This window comes from Ammospiza caudacuta, chromosome 5, assembly GCF_027887145.1.
Source record: "Ammospiza caudacuta isolate bAmmCau1 chromosome 5, bAmmCau1.pri, whole genome shotgun sequence".
Lineage (NCBI taxonomy): Eukaryota > Metazoa > Chordata > Aves > Passeriformes > Passerellidae > Ammospiza > Ammospiza caudacuta.
In genome coordinates this window covers 38,854,988-38,877,440 of record NC_080597.1, presented here as the reverse complement: position 1 = coordinate 38,877,440, position 22,453 = coordinate 38,854,988, and the positions used below count along the sequence as shown (strand labels likewise).

General features: G+C 37.2%; 1 protein-coding gene across 12 annotated transcripts in view; it reads right to left on the bottom strand.

Annotated features, from left to right (window-relative positions):
- Positions 1-214: 214 nt before the first annotated feature.
- PPFIA2 (PTPRF interacting protein alpha 2) overlaps positions 215-22,453 on the bottom strand; it is a 288,488-nt gene continuing 266,249 nt past the window's right edge. For 8 of the 12 annotated variants that reach the window (XM_058805646.1, XM_058805649.1, XM_058805648.1 and 5 more), the window contains 9 exons: positions 20,058-20,139; positions 16,361-16,561; positions 14,251-14,313; positions 12,852-12,881; positions 11,172-11,347; positions 10,237-10,334; positions 8,309-8,484; positions 8,146-8,214; positions 6,964-7,194 (listed from right to left, as the gene is read on the bottom strand). In XM_058805646.1, coding sequence (XP_058661629.1) covers positions 6,964-7,194; positions 8,146-8,214; positions 8,309-8,484; positions 10,237-10,334; positions 11,172-11,347; positions 12,852-12,881; positions 14,251-14,313; positions 16,361-16,561; positions 20,058-20,139 — 1,126 coding nt within the window. Of the gene's footprint in view, positions 1,664-5,339; positions 5,433-6,963; positions 7,195-8,145; positions 8,215-8,308; positions 8,485-10,236; positions 10,335-11,171; positions 11,348-12,851; positions 12,882-14,250; positions 14,314-16,360; positions 16,562-20,057; positions 20,140-22,453 lie in introns of those variants that run through there. The other 4 variants (XM_058805647.1, XM_058805650.1, XM_058805658.1 and 1 more) reach the window with 1 other exon arrangement.

Genomic DNA, 22,453 nt, shown 5'->3' with positions numbered 1-22,453 from the left:
GTGTGTACAAGAGCCCCAAATTTCTACAGTTGTGTGCTTACCCCTGCCAGCACTTTGCACCCATCAGCAAGATCTGTGCTCCCTCTCGTGGCAGATTCTCATCCTAACTCATCCCTGTTAGTCCCAAAATGTTCTTATGCATAGCTGTGAGAAGCATCTGGTTTCCAAACTTAATGCTACTACATACCAAACGTAACAGACTAATGAACACAAATAGCACTGAATTCTCTTTTTTATTGACATTGGGGGAGAAAAATCTTTCACCATCTGATTGACCGAAGTTTGCCAAATAAAAATAGACAAAACAAATGTTAATGTACGTGCAAACATTGCAGATCAAACTGCTAAAAGAAATAACTAAAAGACAGGTCTTGAGCTAAGATCAAGCAGCTGAAAAATAGCAAATAGGTAAATGACTATTAAGTAGGTCTTACTTTGAAACTTCCCATTTAAACAAAGAATAAACAACAATAACACCACCAAATAAAGCCACAGCAGGTAATAGTTGCTCTTCTAAACTTTTATACACTATATATTAATCACTCTGTCTTTCAGTTATTTCCTCTGATAAAACTGACTTTTGTGAAGTCTCAGCAAGGCCATCTTGGCTAAAAGCATAACATTAGACAGGAGTCTGTCTAATGCCCTGTTAGAATGAAGAAATGGTGGGGGTTGGCTTCTTTTTTCTTTCCTTTTCTTTGCTGAATATATCTGGAAAGAAGAATCTGACTCTATGCAAATACTAGATTTACTTTTCCAATGCTGGCTGGTGTTTGAAGATCCTGGAACAAAAAGGTGGCTCTTGGTAAAGCAAGATTCTTCTTGGTCCGCAGGTAACGTAGAAGAAAGTTTTTGGTTTTTTTGTACAAATCATGTTTTATTAAATTGCTTTTTATTTTTTTATAAATAGTTCTTCTGGATTTATGTGTTTGTTTTTAAGAGGTGAGCCATCATGGTGCTTCTCTGTAGGTATCTAACATTTCCATTTTGTCTTTAGAGGTCCATTTTGGCTTCAGTTCCAGGTTATGTCATTCTATTATACATCATCAGAGGCAGGTGTTCAGCTTTAAATATTGACAGATTTTTCTCAGTAGGAACATGTTGAAGCTTCTAACTCTGCTAAACATATTAATTTGACTGTTACAATCCAAAAACTGTAAAAATGGTGGAATGGAAAGATACAAACAGTATTATTGACACTGTATTGTCAAATGTTTGCACTGAGACCCCATGTACCATAGATTTCATTTTTAAAAAATCATATTTATATCCATTTACATCAGACTTACACATTTTAAAAGAAATACATACACAGTAAATACGTAAATGTCTAATATTTTACAATAAAACAGATGTAACAATGTAAAGATGAGTGGCTTCATTTGATAAAAGCTTTGGATGTGCACTACTGTCAAATTTTTGATGACAGAGATGCTGAGAGAAAAGGGGGAGATTGTTTTTTCTTTTTTTTTTGTTTCAGTAATTTAGGTATTTTCCATTCATGTTTTAAACTAATCAATACATGAAAGGAACATCATATCTGTTTGGATGATAAACATTATGTGTTTTCTTCCTTATTAACCTGTTCTTGCAGAGAGTTTTAATGCTCTTTTCCTAAGTAGTGGTAGTGCACTTCAGGTAAAGTAGAAGAAAGAGATGGCATCTAAGAAAAAAAAACAAACAAATATTAATTAGCAAGATTTTATGATTCTATTTCAGTCTAAAGTTCAATGACAACAGAAAATATACCATAAGTAGTTTAGTAACTAAGTTACTAAAATATGGATTTCAAGTATGTGTGGGAGGCATGCGTTTGTTTAATTTTAGATCTGCAACATAAAATTACTAATAATTCATTTTAATATTTTACTAATTGTCCTCAGTCAACACAGACTGTTGCTTATGTTCATTTTACAGTTGTTTTCCTGCTGTTTTCGTGCAGCACTGGGGTTAGTTTCCTGTATCTGGAGACCTTTGCCTGTTTGGCACAATGTGAAACACATTTTCAGCGTACAGACATTGCTGATGTCCTTTGTGGCTCTTCTTCCTAGTTCACTGCAGCTTGACAGCATTTACCTTTATCATCCTGATGGTTTCTTTGCTATGGACTAGCTGCTTCCAGTTATCATTTACATATTTTTGGAACGCTGCTTCTCCATTTGTCTTTACAAATCCTTTTTTCAGACCCTTCATTGGTAAAGTACTTAACTGATTTTGCCAAGTCTCCTTTAGTATTTCATTAGAATAAAAGTGGAAGTAGTATGTTCTATTGTTCCAGCCTGGGGCAAGAAATCTCTCCTGAATGACACTTCTGACTTGGCAATGACAAGTGTTTTAGAAGTTAAAAGTGTTGGGACAGCTTGGATTATGTGAGTGCCAAGTCCACTGCCTGTGTAAAGACATTGCAGCTGCTCAGCCGGGCCACCACATCTAGCACCACAGCAGAAAGCTTGATGGGTCTCATGTGCTCTGTAGTACATTTCTTTGTAACATTAAATGGCCAGCACCAGCAGCCTTAATTGTTCTTAAATTTCTGATACCAAGTGCACTAAAACAGGCTTGTGCAGAGTAAGCTCATGTAACTGTTCTGAGAATGGCTGCACATGGTTTCTGGCAGCTCATTATGGTTTCAACAAATATTCAAAAAAAACCCACCTGAAATGCAGTTTGAAAGCATGTGAACAGGGCACAGCTGCTGTGAACATAGACTATACAGACACTGCAAAGTTGTACCAAACTGATGTTGGCATGAACTGTGTGGACAAGCCTTTGACAGTCTCTGTAAGAGAATGTCTCTTACTCTCATAAGAGTAGCAGAATGCAAGAATCTGCAGCCTGCTGTAATCACAGGCCATCTGCATTTGTTCCATGTGCAGTCTGTTTGCTGCTTTCTTTTAGGCCTGCTTTTTCTAGGCATGTTCTCCTTTACTACATGGAAAACTCCCTTATCTTGCTATTGTGTGGTAACTCATCCAGCTATCCCTCCCCTCTGCTGCTTAGTTCCTACTTCTGTTCATGCAGATAATTCACCAGAGATAATACAGCAGATAATACACCTGCTGATGTAGTCTAGGCGAAGTGTTACAAAAGCCTGGGTCTCTGTCTAATATGGATCTGGAAAATTTCAGGAGGTATGTTGTAATGAATAATCTTCCCTTTTGTCCAAGTATCAATCAGCTCCTTCCATGAAGAAACTGTTAGTCGGGAACTGTGCTGACAAAATTCTGAAAACTCCTCTGTTGCCCTTCAGTCCGTTACCTCCCTCTATGGGCAGTTTCCGTTTATGATAAATATGTTTCTGTCATTCTTGAGCTGTAGGCAATTTGTTTAAATTTTCAAGTTTGATATAATAGTGAAGGAAATATTTTCCCTGCATGGTTGTTTTTTGGGGGGAGGTAGAGGGGTGGGATGTTGGTTTGATTTTCAATATAATGTACTGGGATCAAAATTACTTGAACTTGCTTTTTGGTTTATTACCTGCATAGCATTTTGAAGTTGCCTTTATAGTAAGTGCATATAAAAAAGTTCTAGTTCACATAATCTTGTTCCTTCTCTAAAAGGAGTACATGGTTAAGTGAGAAGAGAAATACTAGTATATTATTGTCAGTTAACCTAATGTATTAGACTTTACATGTAGATGTAAATTTGCATGTAGATGCAAATTTGATATCCTTATAGACCACTCAAGCATTTAAGTAGTAGAATAGTGGACAAGCAGCAAGTACTGATGTGATACATACTTGAAACACTACTAATACCCCAATAGAAATTGAAGTGAAGTTGTATAGCTTGTATAACTTTATATACACACCTTTTTGCTCAAAATACATACCTTCCATACATATATAGTGCTAGAAAAGTCTGCTACTTTACTTTTGTTTGTGCTTTGCTACTTTTTAGATATTTTTAATATAGTGGGAGTAAATGGTTTGAATAATCATAAATTAATTTTTATTAGTGCGTCAGTTTTCCATTTCTGCTTTTATTGCACTCTTCAAACTTCACCTTAAGTGCCTGGCCCATTACCGTTGGCCTAAGAGAACTTCTTGGTCATCCTTAACTGCTTCCAACATTGTGACTCTGAAGCTCATAGGAGAAAAGGTTCATATCTCTGCCTTCCATTTCTGTCACCACTGAACCCTGTGAGAGTCCTGTCACTGGCTTATGATGCAATACCATGCTTCAATCTATACGTGCATACACATAAAAACATTTCTATAGTTTATGTGCTTCATCATCATCTTTGTAGATTCAGCTACTAAACGTTGCTTTTTCAGAAAAACCAAACCAAACCAAACCAACAAATAATCACACCCTGCCTGCAAGTTTATTCTTCAGGAGTGGCTCACAAGGTCCCATTTTTACTAAGAGGAAGATTGTATATCTTGCAATCTTTCGAAGTAAGGCTCATGTCATCAGGAGGATCCTGAGCAATCCACTTTCCCCACTGTTAATGTTTTCTATTGCTAAGTATTTTTTGAACTTACACAAAGTTAGTAAAATCTCGACGTCCCCAAGTCTGTCCCAGTCTTGGGAATCAAAACAAAAAACCAGCAACTTGCTTGCAGATCCTTGCATGCCTTGCCTACAATATCCAACAGCTACTGAAGCATATTTGATGTCTGATGAGGTTTTGGTGATATTCAAATATTTTTTTCCAGCTGCCTTGCAATTCCCCAAGTAACTAAATGGAAATTGTTTTAGTGAAAAAATACTAGCATAAAATGGTGCCATATTGATGTAACTACTTATCATGTGTGTATTTTTTCCAAAAGCTGGGATAAAATAGAAAACTGTATTCCCACAGAACTGTGGAAAAGTGACTCTGTGATATTCATAACCCCACTCAAAAGATATACGGTGAAAAATTAAACATGAATTCCACTACTAAATTTGATCCAAAGTTGCATCCAGCTCAGATAATCCATTTTTGTCAGTTCTGAAAGGTTTGAGAAGTGCAGGAATCTCTGTAATAGATAAATTTTCAAGATTTTCAGTATGGGTAAGTCTGTGCAGCTACCTGCTGTTCTAAATTGAGCAATAGCTTTAATTAAAAAAAAAAAAAAAGTAAGTATCTTCTGCCTTAGTAGTGTTGCCCCCACATTCCAGCTCCTAGGAAAACTCTTCCAAGTTCTCATAAAGTAAGTTCATTCCCTCTGCCTTCTTCCCAAAATATGGTTGGTAGTATCCTGTGGACTGAGTTAAAGTCTGCTGATATGACCAAATGACCATCCTAGGGAGCCCTTAGCCCCTCTGCTCCATGTTGGCTTGTGCTTGGATAATGTGGGGTGTAGTGCGGTCATAAAGAGCTTTCATGATGGCCCCTACAGAATACTCACAACAATTCAGTGCTGGCTTCTTTGCTAGGCCTTGTCAGCATGAGTATGTGCGAACTGTTGAGCTGTCTAACCTCTGCAGTCGTGATGAAGCAACTGCAAATTGGGAAGGAAAAAAAAAAGGAAACAAACCAGAGCCTCTTTAGAATCATCAGTAAAATATATCAATCTGTTTACCACTGGAAGGGTGGCTGTTAAATTGCTCTGTGGCTTTCTCTAACGTGATCTGAGCATGATCTAGTTCAAAACTCAGCACTTCTTCATGGCTGATGTACTGCTGGAATCTGTCTAAAGGGAATACAGTTTAAAACTCAATTTTGTCTTTATTTTGTTGTAATTCCTAATGCTCTTACCTATCATGCTGTTTAAATACTATTGCATTCTTACTGCTGAGAGACAGGAAGCCAAATCCTGGATAAGGATACAAGTCTTCAAAATTACTTCCCTTTAAGTCTACTGAGTTCAGTATACACGGATCAAGAATTACTGTCTGGAAGACCTCAAGTAAATCACTAAATCTGCCTTTTGCAGATTGCCTTTTACAGATTTGCCTTTTTGTTCCACATCTGTAAAATGCAGAATATCATCTTCTACATCACACCATGACTAGAAGATGAAATCCCTTAATGTTTATAGGGTTCTTATATATTACAGTAATGTGGGCAATGGAAATGCCATGGAAGCTAGGAGTCAATGGCATTCAGTGATGATACCAGTAAATTATTCCATGTGTAACTGAAACCATGAAGCACTGTTTTTAAGGGTGAGAAACTCTAATGGAATTTAGATGGCTTTAATGGAATTTAGGTGGCAATACTATCATACCAAGTTCATTATCAAGTTACAGGATGTGATCTACAGGTCTCTACAAGTTTGAGATAAGTATTTGTAGACTGAATCCTGTCATGATTAAATAAATGGCAGTATTTTAAATAGGGCAGTTTTTGTACTAATATTTCTCAGAACTTCATGCAGGTATACTTGGCTTTATCTTCCATAAACCTGAAGAAATAGCTGTGATGGGATTTCTTTCCTCTGCCTGTTCTCTTACAATGATTTTTAAATTTTATTTACTTTTTAATTATGATCTGCTTGGTAATTTTCCACTCATTTCTGAGTTTGTGCATCTTTTGGAAATCAAAAGATTTCCAGAGAAAATTAGGACTAGTATATAGTAACTCAATTAGTGCCTGAATTTCAGCATTTGCTAACTACTCATCTGCTGGTGACTGTTAGCAACTTCAGTTATTTGATGGTCAAGGGTAAGCTATTTAATTTGAAAGTAAGATAGGAAAATAAAGGTGATAGCCCTTTCTAATTGCGTTCTCTAAATCACTCCACCTGCGAGAGAGGCTAATAGGATGAAAAATTTGCTTAGATATTATATTCAGTCTCAGTTGAAAGTTAGTAAATTAATTCCAATCTTTCTGATTGTTTCCTTTACAGCTGTAGGATAGTGAGATCAGAATTTTTTTGTGTTTTAAATAAATACTGTTTGTCTGAAGCAAACCTGAAAAAATCAATAATATGCCAAGTCAGTGCTTTTCCATTCCCTAATTCAACTCTCCCAGACTCGGTTCACCCTAGTTAAACGAACACAGTCGTTCTGGTGCGAGACAGACATGCTTTAAAAGTCAACTTGGCATGCTGGGACAAGCCTGGTGCTTTCCAAGAGGAAGTGCAGGGATGAGTTCGTACCGTCACTGGCCATCTTCCGCGACTGGCCGGATGTGGTGGTGAGCCGGAATCCGGCGGGCAGCGTTTCCGACGCGCCCGGCATCATGCTGATCCCATGGACCTCGCGCGGCGGGAACTGCCGTCGCCAGGACGGGCCACGCCTGAAGTTCTTGTCATCGCTCTGTCAACGGAGTTGTGTTTGATAAAGCAAAACAAAGCTTTCTGATTTACCATCCTGCTGTGTGCTACCTCTGCCACTGTCAAATGTGTTCCATAACAACTACCCTGCCCTGCTGCACTGCATCCGGTCACTGTAATGTGTTTGAGACATGCTGGTAAAAGTAAAAGCTTGAGAAATATTAAATGCTGGGGTGGAAAACTCTTCTTAAATCTTTGGCTCGATATAGTCAAGGGGTTTAGTGTCACCTCTATAGAACTTTCTTACACAGTGACAGAAAGTGATTTATTACTGCATTAGGAAGCTTACATAAAGTACTAAAAAACGATTAAACATTCATGTGCATGCACAGAATTCATAGGCATCTGACATTTTCAGCAAATCCTTAAAAGTATTATTTCTCTTTATGTGCTGAAGTCCAAGACTTAAACATTTTTGCACTGGACTCTTATGTTAAGATAAATAATTTCCATAGTTGGATTTGAGATTCCTCTTCCCAGATAACTGCCCCAAATCCCATTCTATTAATATTGGTCAACTTTGAAGAAATTTGAAGAAAAAAAGCAATAAAGAACAAACTGAAAATTCTACTTATTTTCTTTATTTTTAAAAAAGGTGTAAGTGTTCTAAAGAATAGACTGCACAGGCATCCCACCCACACACATCCCCCACCACCTGCTCTGGCCAGCAAAACTTCCACTCCATTTTGCATGTTTCCTTTTTGGAAAATTTTCATCTTAAGGTAAGAGTGCAGTGTCAAATTTAGCATCCAAGATGATACAAATATGTAGCCAAGCTGAAGTTACTTTAAAAACCTTGATGGGTATTTCTAATTTTTTTAAGCTGTAACTGACTCTCTTTAACAATGTGAAAATTAACATGTCTTCATGCATTCAATTTAATGTTAATGTTTTACTATGATATTTTATAAATACTGAAAATAAAATTAATTACTTCCTCAAGTCGTCTTTCAGTTCCTAGTGCTAAAAGGTTGTTGTATTCTCTCTCAAGGATCTGCCGTGCCTAGAGATACCAAAGTAAACAATTAAAATGGTTGAAGATGAATAAAAGGTAATAATGGACACAGATTAACCAGAAGTAGCATAAGCAAATTTACCTGTGTGTTTTGTGTTGGAATCTGTAATAATAAAGCTAAACTGCTGTAGTCAAAATTTTCATCCAGTGCTATAAGTGAACCATGTACGCCACTTTCTAGAATATTATTTGCATATTCTCGGAGGCCAATGGCTTGTATCCAGCGTATGACTCGATCATTGCTCCATACCAGCACATCTGTAAGGACATAACACCAGGTCAGGCTCCTGATACCTTGAGAACTTCCAAATTGTACAGGTGCATGTGTGTAGCTGTGCATGCACTGTGGATGACTTACTGCTTTATTTCATTCATGAGGAATGCCAGCACTATTCATGGAGCTTTAGTGTGCTCTATTGAAAAACTCTATGTGATTAATTATCTTCAAGTAATAATGTTTCCAAAGGAGAAATGTGCTTCCAGGGGGGAAGGATCTCCATAATGCAATTCTTCCCACTTCCTACATAGACCTTTTCAATTTGCAGGCAAGATTTTACAGTGCAAAGGCACTGGAGAAGTAGCCATTCCTCAAGGCTTCACATGTGAGTTGAGTATTAAATATTTTGGGAGTTGTGTCAGCACCTATCACATACTAACATGCCTATCACATACTAATATAAAGTAAAAGATTAGTTCACTATTTCAGAGACAAACTATTTTTAGTACAGAAAGCTGCTAGATTTGTTAAGTCCATACCAATTATAAAGCTAAGGCAACAAAACCAGCTAGGAAACCGTTTTTGAGGATTTAGCTATTCTGAAAAAGTATCCTGCCCTACCTGTAAGGTGAAGGAAAAAGTTACTTATACTAATCTTTAGAGTTATAAGTGGGAAACATAGTACTGAGTTTTCTTTACTAAGTGATGAGCTTATTCCTGAACCTTTACAAGTCCAGCTGCTGTGGCTGTTCTGGGAGCAGGATTTCTCCATTGTCTGGCTGAGAGCATCTCGCTTTTTGGGGTCTGGATCAGCTGAAACACAGTGGCAGGCAGAGACCAAATCCCACCTGGGACCATGAATAACTGACCAATGCATGATGGTCATTATTACCCTTGTTCCAGAAGGAACTGAAGCCACTAGCACTGAAGCCACACTAGAATTTGAGACCAACACCCAATTCCCTATGTCTGTCTCCAGCTAGACCTACTTGGGCTGACTGGCACTGATCCTGCATGTCCAAGGCAAAGTCTTTGCATTAGTGCATGCCATGATGTGCCTTGAACAAATGCACAACTTTTTTTATTTAGCTCTTCTCATCAGCATTGTCCTTGAGAAGTGCTAACTGCTGTAGTCACTAGAGCTGGAAAAGCTCAAAGGAATCAAAGGATTCATTTCTGATAGTTGAAAAAAACCCGGCCAGCCTAATTGTTATATATAAAAAGGACCATGCAGTGAGCTGCAACTGCTCTAGAGAGCTTTACACAGAAAAAAAAAATCTTCAGAATCAGCTGTGAAATCTTCTAATAAGGCCAGTTTTGTTCGGAACTATTCTTATGCACCAATCAACTGCCTCAGTGGTCAACCCTCCAAGCAGCATTTTCTATGATACATTTTGACATAAGTAATTAAAGGCAAAGGTTTTCAAAAGCTGGGGCATAGGGTCCTGAGTGCTCCCATTTTTTAGCGTTGCCCCCAGCACATCCCACTGAGCTGCACACCGTTTGGCCTTGTGCTTCTGAGCCTGAAAAAGGTTCAGATAAGATCCATATCCAAAACTCAATTTAGCAAAATGTATGTGTGAAACCACCATTCAGAATTGCAGCCCCGATTCAGCAAAGTACTTAACTGTGCCAAATTTAATTTAGGATTTGTTCTGAAAAAAAATGGACTTATGTTAGTTTTGCTTAAAGCACATGCTTAAATGCTTTGCTTAAATGGCATGACAATGGGTTAACAGTGTCAAGCTTCAAAAGAAGAAACATTCCCAGTATTCATTCCCAGGAACTATCACCTTTTATTTCATGCTGACTCATTTCTCTTCGCTTTTCCAGTTCTTTTCTATCATAATTCAACCTCTTTAAACACATGATTCCATATTGCAAGCTTGTTCTGTTATTTAAAGAGAAACATTTACAGAGTTAATAAAGATAATTTTGAAGATGGGAACATATGTAGGATGTATTTCCTGAAATTCACATGAAGTGTTTCATAGTACCCATGTACGAAATCTTGAAAACAGAGGGTAAAAAAACTCCACAGACTTCAGGAATGAAATGGGAAAAAACAAAATGAGTATGTTTGAATAACTCTTTTAGCATAAGAAACCCAAAGCATTAAAAGAGGTAAAAGATCTGAAAAGGTCAGCCCTTGTGAGCCGTGAAATGTTTTGTCAAATCAGGCTTTTAAAAAGTGACAAATCAGACATTATATTAAAAAGAAATCCACTTCTTGTCACATAAACCTCATTCTCCCTAAAGTTTAAATGCCTTTATTTCCATATTTCCAATTTATCTTCCTAGCTATATCCCTAGGTAACCCAACAACTGTCAAATTGCTTGTATTGTTAACAGCTTTTATGTGCTACACACAATAGCTTTTCATTATTATGAGATCTCAGGGCTTTGAAGCTTAGCCTAGCACTTTCTGATACTTCACACCACTCAAATTATTACTGTTTCTGTATTGTCTAGAGTCTATTGACATATTAATGGTTCCCTGCTCGTTACAAAATTTATCTGTACCAGTATCTTGGTTTTTAGAGACATAATTGCAATGTGGTTGCTATTACTAAAGGAATCTCTCTGAATTCAGATTTCTGACAGTCAGCCCTCTCTTTTCTGTATGTTTTTCCTCAATAAAACAGAAAGTGGTTTTATTCTGAGCAGCACTGAGCACTAGAACAGACTCAAAAGCATTTTTACGGTTGTAGTTTTTATGCCCACGTACCGATGGAAACTGTCCACCATTTTGAGGTGCACGCGCAGATCTTTCTTTGTCAGGTGGTCCAACATCCTCGCATCTACCAAGCATTCCATGAAATAACTCCGGTACTGAGGTAAGCCCAGGCTGGGCAGCCATTCGTTACCTATCCACTCATGGTTCATGTCACCGTAAGCCAGGGTCTACAGAGAGAGGAAAACGGAGAGGGGGAAAAATTCCTGAGTTTGTTCAAGACTGCACCACAGACTGAAAGCAAAATATGTCTCAAAGAAAAAAATTATGTTGGAAAAAAATTTACGTCTAAAAAAAATTAGCAATTCTGGTTTTACTTTGCTTTAACACTGGAAAAGGGAAAAACCACTGTGAGATATTTGTTACAGACAGCAGTTTTGCCTGTTGTATCTTGTTTTCTTATGTAAGTTTTAAGGAATTTTTTCAATTTTGTGTTTTAAATGCAAGCAGATTTGTTACACAATCAAAATATGTGTATTTCATAATCCTACTTGCTTTAAATCGACCTTCTAGAATATTTATGCCAGGCAAACCCTGAACTGTTAACTGGTAATACAAACATGGCTCCAGGTAATCCACTAAGGCTTGTTTCTGTTTGTGGGGAGAAGAATTTCATAAATAGCCAATGACACTTCATAGATACACACCTGAAATCCTTCATTTGTTTGGCCCTCAGGCTTACATTTAGATGAGATATTTTCAGCTGTGAACAGTTTAAACCTAAATCCATCAAATGTAGAGCTCAAGAAATTAATCAAGATAGAAGCAAACTAGGCTCCTCCTAGAAACTTGTACCCAGGCTTCATTGTTCAGCTAAAATTTCACTAGGGTGAGGAAGGGACTACATGAAAAAGCCATGCATATGGAGCTATTTTTATATGAGCTTCCCTATTAAGATGCAAAATAGATTTTAACATCTCACTTTTGTTAGTTATTTTGTATGACAAAATAGAAAACTAACAAATTGCAAAATTTATACTAACTAAACAGGATCATGCTCAGAATCATTTTCAAGCCTAACTATGTCTTTGGTTTATTTTTTAATGTCATAAATAAATGAATAACACAATTAATGGTGGATGGATATATTATCTATGAGGGAAAATATACTCCCCTTACATCTCATTCTTGTAAGATTTTGAAGAGAAAAGGAATGTCATCAGTAAAGACAGCAAGATCGTGTAAGTGTGCATATATTAGAGAGAAAAAGTTTAAAAATGTAGCTAATTGGCAGTTTTAAATAAAATATATGGCAGTATTTGTAGGCTGATAACTTGGGTGTGATTTATACAATTGTTCTAAAAAAAATTTGGTGTGATTTTTAGAAAAGTTAGCTCTCAAATTCATGGCATATCTTACTGTCCTATTCTGAAAAATGAGGAAAATGCTTACTCTCTAAAACTCTTAACACAGCTTTAGATGGGAGATAGAATATGTCCCTGGAATGTAGTAATTTCTTTTGTGAAAAATATTCACGACATATGTACCTATTTTTGCTTTACCTAAAAAAACTGTCCAGAGAATATATTCTCTAAAATATGAACTCTAAAATATGTAAATCATAGTTCAGTCATTGAAATACTGTTACAATATTATATTCCACTATGCATATTGATGTGCCCAATTACATTATTATCAACATTCAATTTTAAAAAGTCACATGAAAAATCATACCTGAGCCCAACTGCCTTCTTCAGACTCCTTCTGTATTATCAGCAGGAAGCAATTAGTAAAGCAGGTAAAAAGACAATAAAAATTAGTTATAAAAAGATGTGATTTTCATATGCATGTTAATGAAAATGAAAATATTCACATAAAGTGCACAAATAAAATAACTGCCCAATGGCAATGTCCTAGGCTAAACTACCTGGAAAATTGTAAGACCAAGACCATAAAATGTAGCTAAGTTTTCAAGATAGAAAATAATTATATCTTGGTGAAATTTTACAGCATTATTTAAACACTCTTCACAGTTTCACAATTAAAACACAAACACTTGCCTAAAAATTTGGACATTAGGGATGTAGTTTTTTGTTTCTAGTTTGACTTTAAAACATTAACAATAAAAAGATGTCTTCTTGAGAAGGTATTGTAAAGGAGCTTTTTACATAACATTTTTTATGGAGAAACTGTATTTTTCTGGCTGGCCAGTTAAACAGGATCAACTCTACTTCTTGTTAGTTCAGTGCTGTTACATTTGCATTTATCTTTACTAACAATAATAAAAGTAGAAATGAGCTCAGTCTAAAAAAAAAAATAATTATGAGAATTGGCTTCCTTACTGCTTATTAAAAAACTTTAAATACTTTAACAAGCATGAACTTTGAAGAAATAATTCCTTATTGCATCAAAATTTAGCTCCAGAACCTCTTCCACCATTTATGGATTGGGATGACTATAAAGTTTGCTAAACTGAAGATAATTTTTTAGAGATCTCACTGGAACATTGCATCATCTTTCATAAGCACATTTACAGAGTTATGATATAATGTTAACAATCAAAATAAAAAAATACATATATTCCAAATTGAAAAAAAAAGTCTTACTTTAGTGTTAAGGGAGAGGTTTGACAAAAATCAATAAATAAATGACACTCTCCATGTGTGTCTGAAATCAAAGATCATTAATACCCAAGTATGGACAAGAAAGACTCAGCATTAATGAAAACATGAAGTTGTTTAATGCACCACTCTCAAGCCTTTTCCTATTTCTATGTCAGCAAATACAAAACACCATTTAGAAGAAGAGGGAGTAGATTACAGGAGAAATGTTGCACCTGTAACCATGACAATTTCATTTCATTAAATGAGGTCTGACAGTGGCTCTGAAACTATTATATACTCTTAGAAGTCCAATACTGGTTATAGGGTCATGCAATTATTGTGATGGCAGTACCATTTGCTGAAAAATTATGTAACTGTTCTTTAAATTCAATTTCATTACTCCCTGCAACTTTCGAATGGCATGCTTTGGGACGCATCCTACAGAAGATATGGCACCTGTGTTGAAGCAGGAACAGGCCTATTCTCTTTGGAGCACTGAAACCATTAGAAGTGGAAGTGGAATGACTAACCGTTTTAGCTGGAGCAGCAAGATTTTCCATTTCTTCGTGGGTCACCCAGACATTGCCTGAGGGCTACAGACAAGGCCCGCAGGAGGGCAGGTGGGATCCACATTAGGTAAGCAGTGGTAAAGAAGAAAGGCAGCACCACTGTAAGTTAACAGCGCATCACCATCAGCACAAGCACGTTCTTGCCTCTACCGAGCTGCAACTAGAGACAACTTTAGACAACTTGGTTTGTATCTTTCATTAGCGGCTTCTGAACAGATGTGGTGGAGTATTACAACTAGAACTGATGGATGAAATCCGGCAGAGCACTGCCACAAAGGAAAGAATAATAGTTAAAGCTGCATTTCATGAACAACTGGCAAATGCAACCTTTAGCTCACAGCTCTGTGCACAGGTAAGCTTCAGCTCCCAAAGATTTTCCAGCCTAAATATTCTTAACAAGTCACAAGCTCATATTGTAATCTAAATAATGAATACTTCTCCCATGTTTCTGTAAATCAAAATGTCAAGAAAATTCACTTCTAAAACTATTCGTCCTCATCCTATTGTTTTTCACCAAATGATTAGCAGGACACTGAGGAGAGTCAGGGAAGGAGCATGGATGTGTGCTGTGTTTTCTGGAGACCTGAGATAAATTAACTCCTTTCCTGCGAAAAAGGGGAAGCAGAAAGACTGGAGACTCAGAAATGAACATTCCAGAGCAGGGAGGGCAGCTTTGTGTGCACACAGTTACGCAGGAAGAATTAAAAAAACAAGGCAAAACTATTCCCAATGTTTTTAGCTTGAACATAATATTCCCTCACTCCATAAGTGTAAATGCTTTTATGCTTTAAAATATCCTCTTATGCTCTTAAAATCAAAATTAATTTTTTTGTAGTAATTCAAACATCATATTAAGTCTTTACTGTTTTACTTTGGTGAAATCCACTACAATTCATAATATTACCATGACAACACACAAAACTGTTTTCAGGGAAGAAAATATCAGACAGCAAACTACAATATTTAAAGAACATGAGCAACACGGAGATAAAAGGGCAATCAATGGCAACATTAGTGCTGCTTCCCAGTTATTTATGTAGGTCACAAAGGTATCTGAATTCTAATTTCCACAAAAAATTCTCCATAAATCCAATGAAGACAAGATATTACAAAATAGAAATATTATTAACATAATCATTATTATTGCCTTTCTAGTAGAAATCTGACTTACACCAGTTGAGTAGTAGTCTTTGTCCTTCACTTCTGTGCCATGTTTACCATCTGATCCCCGTTTTTGTTAGTCTCCATTGCTTCTTGCATCTCCATTACCATCAGCATATCTCAGCATTAAAAACTTCCCTTTTGTTATCTTGTTTCTTTTTTGTCCTCATCAGTTTAGCCTATTTTTTCCTGTTTTTTATATATAGCACATTCATTCTTTCTCTCCCCTGATCTATTTCCTTGCTCTTTTTGATATATTCCCCTTTCCTTTCAGACTTGTATCTCTGTGTATCTTTACTTGCTTCCCTCCTTTCTGCCACCACTTTCTCTTCCTCACTGAATGCACAGGCTCCCCTTCCACTTTCCAGATGCTCCCCTCACACTTCCAATCCCTGCTTCTCTTAAAAGCATGAAGAACCTAAAGCCAGCTCATTTGTATTAGGTAACATTTGAAAGGGTGCAAAAAGAGGGAATGGGAAAAAGACTCAAAAGAGCTGTGTTCCTGCATGACCTCTCCTAACACCTGCCTCCCCTCCACCCTAAAAAAAGAAATAAAGAAAGAGAACAAATAAACAAAAAAGAGAAACGCAATCTGATTAGGCTGGTAAAGATGATTTGAAGAAAGAGGAAGGCAAAAATAAAGGCAAAATTACAAATAAGATGATACCAATTTGGATAACATCAAGGATAATCAAAACAATGACTTAAAAAAAAGAATATCTGATAAAAGAAAAACATCAGCAATCAACAATCAAAGAAATGATGAACAGGTAGTTCAGAGTCTCTATTAGACAGTTTTCACTGACTGTGAAGTGTGTGTTATCATAGAGCCACTCTGGTTCAATAAAGGTTTTTCTGCAGACACCTGTAGGGTGAAGTGGGAAGAAAAAGTTAGCTGAACACGACTCACTGTTCTGGATGTTGGAGGTGCTGATGGACTTGTCAATGACACCATCTCCTGGATTGCTAATCGGAGTTTTAGGCGATGGAGAGGATTGCTGATTCCAATTTCTCTCTGAATCTCAGTGTCAGACAAAGCAGACATGATAGCTCCGCTCTTCACGTTGGCACGGCAGGCAGCGACGTACCAGGCTGGCATCCCCAGCCAGAGCTGCCAAGAGAAAGGACATTTCATCCAAAGCACTGCTTCATCTCTCAAATGAAATTACAATCATAGAATATCCTCAGCTGGAAGGGACCCACTGGCACAATCAAGTCCAACTCTTGGCTCTGCACAGCCTCAAGGATCACATCATGTGCCAAGAGCGTTGTCCAAAAGCTTCTTAAACTGTAAGGCTTGGTGTCATGACCACTAATAACCAATTAATTAATGACCAATAACAAACAATTAATTTGTCAGGACACCTAGCAGTCTGAATAAGCATGGTAACACACACAAATAAGTATGAATATCATAGTCTCTAACAGAACAAAATTGTTTCAGAACTTTTGAAACTGCCATGATTTCATGTGAATTCTTTTTGCTTTTACTGTAATCAGAACTTCAAAGCAAGGCATGCTTTGAATTATTTTTAGAGCTGCCTCCATCCCCTGGGCTACTCCTTTCCCAGGTTTTAATGACCAAGTACTGGCACAAGTCAATGTTACTGCCTATCTGATAAGATTATGTACAGACAATCATCTAAGAGGAATTAAGTAATTTTTTCACTTTTGTACTAAAATTTGGCTTTTTCTTTTTTAACATGGTGTACCCAAGACACACAATCTTACATTTCTTAGCTTTTATCTTCTGAGTAGAAATTAACCAAGCCCAGTTCAAATAATCAGGGACAGACTTTACAGTAAATTTGGACCTACTGAGTGTGAATTACTCTTGTTTTTCTCAGCTTTCTCATTTTATGCTGCCTCATTAATATGAATGTCAGTGTCTACAGCTCTTTTTTCCCAAAGGAGGAAATTTCATATCACACATGTGAGGTTTTTAATCATGGTGTGAAGTACATAATGCTTAGCAAAGCCTGAGAGAAGAACATAAGCAGGGAAGGCCATAATCACTGAGATTTTAGGGATAACATAATGGAAAACAAATTCACTTAGCTATGTGCATATCAAATAGGCCATCAGAATTTAGCTGATTCCATTGGCTGTCTTTTGTTTTTTCTCTTAATAAAGGATTACTAAAAGAGGACACAAGGTCCAGGAAATGAAGAAATTCACCAAAAAATCTGGAAAGCAGTGATGAATTGAAAGGATTTTCATTTCATTTGACACAGTAGAGGGAAGAAGTGTGTGGTTCTTAAGAGTTTTATACTTTATCTGGGAAATATTTCCATAAAAGACATCTGTTAGATCACTTTCCCTGTCACAGAGAAAACAGACTTGACTGTCAAGTTGCAGAAGGCTCAGTCAGGCTTTGAGTCCTGAAGTACCACAGAGGTTGAGACATGACTGCATTGTTTGAGTAAGTCCTTCGCACAGATGGGATTAGACACTACCATCCATCCAGTGCTAGTCTGAACCTGAAAACATTATCTGATTCCAAAAAACTGTTACAAAATACAAAGTTTCATGAAAGAAAAAAAAAAAAAAAAAACAAAACCCAAAAATAATATAGGTAACACCCAGCTGCACTTAAACGGCCATGGAAAAATCACGCGTAGCTTCAAAATGTATTTCACCACCTCATTTTTTTTACATTAATTTTTTTTCACACATACACTTGGAAAGCAGAAAAGCATAAACACTAGGAATTATTCACCCTGCAGAAATAAACTGTTTGGTGCTCATTAGGTAAATTATTTCTTTAAGAAAATAGCTCTCTAGCAGAAAACAACATTACATGAACAGTCTCTAAAAAGAGAAGACAGAAATAATTCTAGACAGACAACTCAGATATTGAGAGCAATATACTTTTCCAGAATTAAGAAAACACAAAATTCTTAAATTATTTCTCAACTATGTCTGTGCTACTTACAAATGACAAGAATAAATGCTAAGGGTGAAAAGCCCTGTGAAGTTTGAAAATTTCATAATATACTTCTAAATTGTGAGTATTTTTCTCCTTTAATATTAGCTTTATTCTGTATTTGAAGTGACACATATTTTTCTTTAGGAGAGTATGAAATGTACTGATGCTCACAGAATAAACACACTAGTCCTATCCTTATATATTTTTGTCATCAGTTTTCAATCTGCACTTACTACTGTGACCTAAACTTCCTGTTGAGCTCTCCTGTGCTACTGTCATCATATTCCCCAAGAACTTCACAGATCCTGATTTCTCTTTACAGCCCCTATCTTAGACAGTGGGAAGCATATCCTATTTTTCAGGGAAGAATCAAGAGGAAAAAAAAGTAAGGCTTAACTTGTCAAAAACTGCTTGAAACCGCAGATCTCCTTGAAATATGAGGGTATTGGTATGCAGAAATTACAGACTTTTGTACGTTCATGTCTCCAGAAAATCAGCCTTTACTGTAATACTAAGTATTTCTGACTGATATAAATCTGGTTACAGAACTCCTAAAGTCGTATGACAAAGCAAAGTAGTGGCCAAATAAAGGATTGTTCCATATTAACAGAGATTTTTTGGGAATGAGGATATAATCCTATTTTCAAAGATCATATACAAATGCTTGCATTGACTTTCGGCAGTTTTCATTTTGTATTTTTCATAAGGTACCCTCAGCAATTCCAATGTGAAGCTGAAATTTTGTGCACACTAGCTGCTTTCTTTTCTCATCTTTCATTTATTCACTAGCATATTTCTGTCAAAGGTTTGGAGAGGGATCTCTTTTTTCTATTGCAGGGGAAAACTTTACAAAGTCTAACTGATGATCGCTTTACAAAGTCTAACGGATGATAGCTAGAGCAGGCAGGAAAAAAGTTGTGAATAGGTAGAGATGCTTGGTATAGTAAGGAATAGACTTGTTCTTTGAGCCAACAAAGAGTTTGTATCTGCACTGAAGTGTTTCAGCCTTGCTAAATAAAAGTGACTGTGGATTTGTATAAGATCATTCTTTCTGCAGCCTTCTCCCCTCAGCATCTGTGTACGGTTTTTTTTGAGTAGTTCCTTCACCTAAAACATTCCTTGATTACTTTGTCAAAATTGATGACAGCTCTGCTGAATGTTTTTTTCTTCCTGACTTCCAAAACTCATTTGTTTACGTTTTCCAAAGTGCCTAAAGCTCTCTGCACATTGGAGTTCATATATGAAGGCACTGCCTGTCAAATCAGGGGGATTTCAACCTGGGTCTCCCACACTGCAGGTGAAAATGATGAGGAGATTTTCCATTATGTTTTCAAAATGTAGAAAGCTACAAATTCTTCACATTTATTTAAAATTAGCACATCATTCTACAAAAAATATCTGTGGAGTTCCTAGACATTTAGAGGCCGAGTAATTAAAAGATTTAAAGATGTTGGGATTCAAGCGCATTTCTGGTCCTCATCCCACTGTGCAATTCTGACTTACTTTTTTCAGCTCTAGTCTCTAATTTACACCATCCAGTGTCAAAGCCCACGTAGAGCTGATGGCACAGCGCACAGCAGGAGAGGAAGAGGCTGTAACAGTCTCTTTTAAGATTTGTAAGGACACAGAAGCAATTCACAAATGTGACTCACATTTTCAAGTTATGGCCAGCACCTACCTCCAGCCAGGCAACCACCGTCGGTCCATCCCACTGTGCGAAAGGCAAACCTTTCCTCCGAGCCTCTTCCAGAAGTTCATGTCTAAAAATGGATCAAGAAAAGGTAAATATGTGCAGTTATGTGCTGGGACAAAAAGATGCAACTCTGCCTTTTTGTGAAGGGCAATAACAGTGAAGCACAATGACAGGCATAGAAAAAGCACAGAACACACCAGTTAACAATACAGTTCTTTCTCCTGTTGAATGTACTCTCAATGTATTCCCAATTCTTCATTTTTTCTAACATCCTTTTAAACATCTAACATACAAAAGGCAAGATTTCTGTCTCTTCTTTAGCCAAAGCAATAAAAAATCGGTATACCCCATAATAAAGGCATATCAAAACAGACATTGCTGAAGAGAAAACTGAGGGACTCTGGAGACTAACTTATCTCTGATCTGGTAGTGACTCAGTAAGGCCCAGAAGTGGCAACTTCTAGACATGAACTAAGCGTGGATGTAATGCAGCTGGATGTGAGAGGTGTTTGTGTTTGAAACACTAAGCCAGCTGTACTAGCTATGCTCAGTGTATGGCCTGTGCAGTACAGCTATTCTGTACCTTAAATGTGCCATCTCTAGCTATTTAAGAGTTGATTATATCTTTGGTAGTTCCATGTTTGGAACTTTTTAATTATTTATTATAGATAAAAGAATTCTGTATGGTTTACTGATGTATTTTTATAATTATAGAATTGATGTGATTTCTCAATTTTATATATGTGTATATATATATATATATATATATATGTCTGTCTATTGAGTTGATCAAATACCAATCCAGCTTCTGTATCTGCAGTTTTTCTGGACTAAAACTGGTGTATATGTAAAACATCATTCTCAAAGCTTAATTGATACTTTTAATATGGCTGTACTAAACATTTGGTATAGTTACATATAAACTAGTCAGCTAGACTACCAGGAAAATGCTCTATATTAAAAACATTCTGCTATTTCACCAGATATTTCCACTGTGGTGATGGTGTAGAAAAAGCAGTCCTTCAAATGTCTTTTTTTTCTGGTATTTAACAACATGCTTTCAGCTGCCTCCCACTGAGCAAACCACAAAAGAATGCTCTCTGCAACAAACTGTAGTGAAAAACAAATTAGACAGGGACTATGCTAATGTAGTATTCAAATTTGCTTACATTCCCAAATAACAATAAAATCTTGGAATTATGGCTTCAATTTTTTTCTGTCCTCCTTTATTATTACAGCCTTTGTGGTTCAGTTATCCCTTGACAATATGTCACCGCCTCAGCAGCCTTTCAAATATATGTACTGTAAAATCAGAGCAGATAAAAGCAATGGAGTGGTCTTATTTGTAAGGAGTAGTCCTTTGGGGATTTTTGCATTGCCAAGGGGCCACACTGAGTGAATTCGGCTTTAGCAGAAAACAGAACTCAAATAATAGATTTTGCATACAGGTTTAAATCCCTGGCTCTGAATATTTATGGAAAGCAAGCTGCTTTATTTTCTGGGCTTATGCTGTAGTAATACTTAACACTACAAATACTTGACAGCATTACTGAAATTGATACAGCTTCTCCTCCTACACAGCCTTTGCAGCAGACCTTTCCTTTGTCACTGGGATATCCCAAGCCACTGTGGAGCTATCCTTGGTTTCTGTGAAAGCAAAACCCTCAGTAAAACAAGAAATTGCTCTCTGAGTACATGAACACCCTGTTACCTTCAGCAGGCAATGGGGATGCAGGAAAGGCATATTCCCAGGGAGATAAGTAGTGAATGTCTATGAAAGGTATTCACCTGCCTGCTTCGGAGAGCAGAATTAAGGCATGGCCAGACTTGGCCACATCTCAGCTCCCTGTGGATGAGGTATGTAGGTTGCAGCCTTCCCTCAGGGCTGGTTCTGCAGGTGGTACAGTGGTGCTGTCCCTCCCACAGATGCTACAACAGGACTACAGGTCTCCTGCTGCTACCAGGTCCGAGAGCTGGCATGGCCATTCTTAGGGAGACACAAGCTTTCAGGAATGCCCTTGCCTCATCTGGCCACTTTTGGTGTCCCATGGCAGAGCATGGGCTGAACAAAACCCTGTACAATGTGCTCCTTCCCTACAACCAGCCTAATCCTGGGGAGCAGCCCCTTCTGCAGCTGGGAGTCCATCCCTGGAGGAACCTGATCCCAGAGTTCTTTTATCTGAGCTATTCTCTTCAATCATCCCAGCTGAAAGAGCTGGGCTGGTTAACATGTTAAGTAGAAAATGAGATCATGCCTTTGAGGGTCACTGGCCTTCCTTGCTTGTGTTGGTTTCCTGCTCCAAGCAAGAAAGCAGCAGCACCTGGCCTACAAGGAGGTGGGAAGGAAGTCTGGGCCTCTTGGATTTGGTGTTAAACCTCTG